This window comes from Amphimedon queenslandica, unplaced genomic scaffold, assembly GCF_000090795.2.
Source record: "Amphimedon queenslandica unplaced genomic scaffold, v1.1 AMPQUscaffold_12608, whole genome shotgun sequence".
Taxonomy (NCBI): Eukaryota; Metazoa; Porifera; class Demospongiae; order Haplosclerida; family Niphatidae; genus Amphimedon; species Amphimedon queenslandica.
In genome coordinates this window covers 2,695-8,951 of record NW_003547156.1, presented here as the reverse complement: position 1 = coordinate 8,951, position 6,257 = coordinate 2,695, and the positions used below count along the sequence as shown (strand labels likewise).

Here is a 6,257-nt window from a genome sequence, read left to right as displayed (position 1 = left end):
GTGTATAAAAATGGAGAATTCTCATTTCTTCATTTTTGGTGAAATTTGGCCCAGACATGTGTACAGGGATTTTGAGCCGATTTTTGTGAAACTTTAAAAATTCGTAAAAAATCCAATTTTGATCGGAATCAGCTCAAACTTTCTACGCAGCATAAGTACATGTATATGCATCAGAAAATGTAATAAAAGTGGAGAATTCTCACCTTTTCATTTTTGGTAAAATTTGGCCCAAGACCATGTACTATAGTACAGGGATTTTGAGCCGATTTTTGAGAAACTTAAAAAATTTATTTTTGATCGGAATCAGCTCAAACTTTCTACACTGCATAAGTACATGTATATGCATCACAAAATGTAATAAAAATGGAGAATTCTCACCTTTTCATTTTTGGCGAAATTTGGCCCGAGACCATGTACTATAGTACAGGGATTTTTAACCGATTTTTTGTTAAAAAATTAATTCTGACCAGAATCAGCTCAAACTTTCTACACTGCATAAGTACATGTATATGCATCAGAAAATGTAATAAAAATGGAGAATTCTCACCTTTTCATTTTTGACAAAATTTGGCCCGAGACCATGTACTGTAGTACAGGGATTTTTAACCGATTTCTGAGAAACTTTAAAAATTCGCAAAAAATTTAATTTTGATCGGAATCAGCTTAAACTTTCTACGCTGCATACATGTAAGTACATGTATATGCATCAGAAAATGTAATAAAAATGGAGAATTCTCACCTTTTCATTTTTGGTGAAATTTAGCCAATGACCCTGTACTATAGTACAGTGACTTTGGTCCAGATTTTGAGCAAATTTAAAAATTCATAAAAATCCAATTTTGATTGAAAGTGGCTCAAACCTTCTACGCAACATAAGTACATGTATATGCATCAGGAAAATGTAATAAAAATTAAAAATCTTCTATTGATATAAACTAGGTTGCTAAATTAATAGGGGCTCCCCCTGGCTACATAGGCTATGATCAAGGGGGACAGTTGACGTCTTTACTCAAACAGTGTCCAAACGCTCTTGTCCTCTTCGATGAGGTGGAAAAGGCTCACCCTGACGTACTTACTGTCCTACTGCAGCTGTTTGATGAGGTACAGTGTATGTATATGTACATATATGTGTACATGTATGTATATTATGTATATACATTAGTGTTATTATTATGTAAAATAATGAAGGAAGGCTTACTGTATAGCAGGTATATTTTGTTTGGAAAAATGTTTGTTCTAACCAGGATTAGAAATTTTTTTGTTCATTTTATTTTCGTTCTGAGTTGCCATTTTGCACACGTGGCATTGAGGAAACGCCCTTTTGGTTTGGAAATTATTTGTTCCACAAGGAATAAGAACAAAAAGAACAAAATTAAATTCTGGCAGCATATACCTACTATACAGTAATACAAAATTGTGTTATTGTAATTATAATCATTGTGTATGGAATGCATGCAGTTCAACAGAGAAATAAAGTAAAAATGGAAGGCCCAATTTGTCTTTCCAATAATATAAACCACTTAAAGGAGTACAATTAATGAGTGGGTGTGGTTTTAATTGACCACGCCTCTTTTTAGGGCCGGCTGACTGATGGACAGGGAAATACCATTTCTTGTAAAGATGCTGTTTTTGTGATGACGTCTAATTTAGCGAGTGAAGAAATTGCACAGCATGGACTGAGATTGAGACAGGAAGCTATTAATAATATAATGAGAGGTAATTAATTAAGATTGATATTAACAGTATAGCCTCTCTTAATGGACACTCTCTATAGCATACACCTCCATTTAACGGACAGCACCTAGTGTACCAATTACATTCCTTACTGTATAAAATAACCTCCACATAAAGGACACCTCTGTATAACAGAGACACTTTCTTGTACATAAGTGTCCATTATATAGAGGCTACACTGTACAAGTACATGTATATACTATTAATTCTTTTAATCTGAATATTGTGTCATTTGTAGATGATGATGGTAAAGAAACAGTTGAAATATCTCGTAACTTTAAAGAGAACGTGATAGAGCCAATACTAAAGGCAAGAAGAGATAATGATAATGATAATATTATATTAAATACATGTATATGTGTACACTGTACATGCTAGAAATTTTAGGAATTCATATTGCTAATCATGTGCCATTTGCTGTTTATGATTATGCTCATCTATAATAGAAGATAGAGATGGCTTTTATTATTCTTTTTGTAGCATCATTTTCATCGCGACGAATTTATTGGCAGAATCAACGAAATTGTTTATTTCCTTCCTTTCTCACGTAGCGAGTTACAGAAACTCGTTGAGCAAGAACTGATAGTTTGGCAAAAAAGAGTAAGACCCTATCAATATTCACTACTAATTAATGGGTGTGGTTTTAGGCCATGGAGAGACATCAGATTAAGTTGACATGGGACAGAGAAGTCCTTGATGTTGTTTCTGATGGTTACAATGTTAAGTATGGAGCTAGATCAATTCATCACGAAGTAAGTATTGATGTACATGTATACTGGCACGCGTAGTTCTATGGTATTGCATTGTATTGGCGGCAAATTTGCAGCCACGTGTCATTGAGCAGGTAAAGAATAAAGCAAATTGGCGAATTTATTTTTGGCCTTTGATCATTAATCCACTAATCACCAAATAAAACTCAAACCAATTTTCCTGCTATGAGGTACATCCTTTGATATAGGTTGAGAGAACGGTTGTTAATCAGTTGGCTCTAGCTTATGAGAAGGAGTACATCAGCAAAGGAAGTTCAGTTCATTTGATTGTAAAGAAAGAAGGCAATGAAGGAAGAGGACCACTTGTATCTATAAAAGTTTTAAATGATAAAAACTCACTAGGAACTAAACAAACAAAATCTTTAGCTAAGCCAGTACTTCCTTTTGGTCAATGATTGTTAGCAATAGTCAACACTGCAATAATTCTGCCTCAAAATTATGTTTCATGCTATATGCAGTATGGCCAGTAAATATTCCATTATAATGTACGTGCTACAAAAGTACTTTAATTCCACACTGCTGCCACATTGGTACTATAGTAGAGGTGATTTTGATGTATTTGTAACCAGGACAACCAAGTGGGGGTGAAGTAATGCTTATTATAGTAGACAACATTGTCAACAATGTTTGTCTACACTTGCATAGGTTTACTTTCAGTTAAAAGTATAGTTGTTGTTAGTCATACTTTTAATGAATTTACATTCACTTTCAAGGCCATTCCATTATGTTCTTGTGGTATATAAGGATAGATGATCCTTAGCTAGTCTACCGTATACAGTTATGTCCTTCTATCTCTTTGTAATATTTCTCTGTCTCTTGATCCAATGTGGTATCAGTCAAGATATTGTTAATGTGACTGAAGAGAATGAGCTGGAGCAGTTCTTGTGCTACAATGATCCACCAGTAGTGGGGGACACTCTTGTAGTATTATATACTAACATCACTCATTACATTAGTGGTAATGTATCATTCTGTATGATCAATACTACCTACTCACTGAATATAACCAGTAATTCATCAGGACCAGCTATCATTAACTGCAATCAAACTGGTAACCACTTACATTGGCCAACCACTGGATTTTCCTTCATTAATGTACTCAACCTGACTCTACAAAGGTTAGTATTTAGAGGTTGTGGTGGGTTTTTAAAGAACAGTTCAATCATTGATGTCATTAATTCTACTGATTATCCATTTCATTTCACTCAATATCAATCAGCTGTGTTACTATTTCCATACATTAATATTCTATTAATTGAAGATGTTAACATTACATCTTATTATGGTTTTGCTATACTAGCCATCAACCCAGTGAATGCAACAATGAATAGTTTAACTATTAGTCTGTCAATCGAACACATTATATCTATACATATATACATTGGTAGTGGTGCACTAGTGTACTTCACTAATGATTATATTACTGATATACATACTGTAATAATCAACAATTCACTAATAACTGAAAATATTGCAAGTCGCTATCTTTTGAAACATCCTGGATATTTACAAAATCATCGTTCAGTTCTAAGTACAGGTGGCTTTACTATTTATTATGCTCATACAAACTATCCAGCTAAAGTTCTCATCCTCAATACAAATTTTACCAAAAATTCTGGCACTGTACTTCTTATCATTCATTACAAAACTATATATGGTAGAACAGAATTGGATCAGGTTAGCTTTGTAGCTAGCATAGCCTCAAATATGGTATTACTTATAATGACTGACATTTCTGATACTAACAGTACCCCATTGCATCTCAAGTTCAACAACAGTTCATTTATAAATAATATTGTCTTGTATGGGCCTGAACCTGATATATTAAGCATAGTTTCAATTGGTTTATATTATTCTTTAAATAGTACAGTCAATGTTCACTTCACTAATTCATTTTTTACCAACAACACTGCTACAACAGCAGGTTCGTGTATTTATGCTGTGGATACTGGGATAGAAGGTGAAGTTTTAAACATTTACCTTAAAAACATAACTGCTAATGATAATTTTAATTATTATAAAATAAATAATAAATTTGGCAACACAAGGGCAGAACTGATTAAAATAGACAATGCCGATGGGCTTCATATCAGTGGATACAATAATTTTTTATACAATTTTGGATCTATTTTTGATATCAGAAATACAATAATAATTTTGAATGGTCAGCTAAACATTATTGGTAACAATGGATACATGGGAACTGGTTTTAAAGTACAAAGTTCAAGTTATTTCCTCCTTTCTAATGGATTGAATGCTACTTTCATTAACAATACTGCTCTTACAATAGGTGGTGCTATATATGCTATTGCTGATGATAACATACAGAAGTGCATGTTTCAGAGCAGCAAGGCCAAGAATATTACTGATATTAACATAACATTTATCAATAATACAGCAGCAGAGGCAGGTAGCTCTATCTACAGTAACAATTTATATAGTTGTAAAGCAGATACTGACAGATTAAATTTAATGAATGAATCCAGCACAGTATTTTCATTTTCTAATTCAAAGCATCAAAACATTTCTATACCACCTACTTCATTGTGTTTGTGTAATCCATCTTGCAATGCAGCAACAAATAAATATAACTTGAATGCTTTCATGCGCCCAGGTCAAAATATACAACTTCAATTAGCAGCAATGTACACTTATCACAGCAATGATTCAAAAATAATGCAGTATGGTTATGCTGCAGTAACTTTTCTATTGATAGATTGTGATAATGTTCATTCTCTTCCTTCATGGCAAGTATCAGCTAATAGTGCAAATCAAGCTTTATTAGAAAAACAAGACTGCACTTCAGTTACTATAACACTTCTCAAAAATAAGAATGAACTTAATCCTTCATCTCCAGCAATTATTGTATCATCCAGTTCTATTGCATCAGAGCTGACATTGTATGGTATACAGTTGCTTGATTGTCCCATAGGATTTGAACTGAATGTTACTGAAGGTAAATGTGTCTGTTCAAGATTATTGCATAAACTTAGTACTTCCTATCAACCTGATTGTCAAATAAGCTCTGGAGCAGATAACTCTATCTCTACAATTACAAGAACTGGTACAGAATGGATTGGTATAGCTAATTTGTCTAATGGTGCTGTTGTATTTGGTGCAGCATTAAACTGTATTGTGTACTGTAGGTATAAAAGTGGTTGTATGAAACTGATAGTCAATGACACCATTGTTGGAATAGCAGACTCTGATGATCTTAGTAACTCTGTACCATTATGTATTAATAATAGAGAAGGACTTTTATGTTCACAATGTCCTCCTGGGTATAGTGTAGTGTATGGATCTTATGAATGTAAGCAATGCAGTAACTGGTGGCTATTCACACTAATAATATATGCAGTGATTGGTCCTCTTCTCATTTACTTGCTGTATGTTCTCAAACTGACACTAACTACTGGTAGTCTAAATGGTATCATATTCTGTGTACAAATATTGGGATTTATTGATCCACCATCAGTTGATAAGAAAGGAATGATTTTAATAGATAATAGTTGTACTCATAGTCATTTTGGCTTTCCCTTATGTCTATACAATGGAATGACAGAACTATGGAAACAAGGTCTTCGTACAATGTATCAAGTTTATATATTAAGTATTCTACTGGGAATAATTGTACTCAGTAGATTCTCAGTAAAGATCTCTAATAAAATAGCAAATTCATCAGTACAAATCCTGGTCACTGTTGTTCATATCATATTCTCATATTTATTGACATCAATAATGGATGTATTTACA

At 33.2% G+C, this 6,257-nt stretch overlaps 1 protein-coding gene across 1 annotated transcript in view; it reads left to right on the top strand.

The window, feature by feature from the left end:
* Positions 1–3,004, top strand: part of LOC100639547 (caseinolytic peptidase B protein homolog) — an 8,195-nt gene extending 5,191 nt beyond the window's left edge. The window contains exons 9-15 of the mRNA XM_003390317.2: positions 851–852; positions 940–1,101; positions 1,578–1,716; positions 1,973–2,043; positions 2,215–2,334; positions 2,382–2,486; positions 2,693–3,004. Coding sequence (XP_003390365.2) covers positions 851–852; positions 940–1,101; positions 1,578–1,716; positions 1,973–2,043; positions 2,215–2,334; positions 2,382–2,486; positions 2,693–2,899 — 806 coding nt within the window. The 3' untranslated portion in view covers positions 2,900–3,004. The remainder of the gene's footprint in view (positions 1–850; positions 853–939; positions 1,102–1,577; positions 1,717–1,972; positions 2,044–2,214; positions 2,335–2,381; positions 2,487–2,692) is intronic.
* Positions 3,005–6,257: the final 3,253 nt, after the last annotated feature.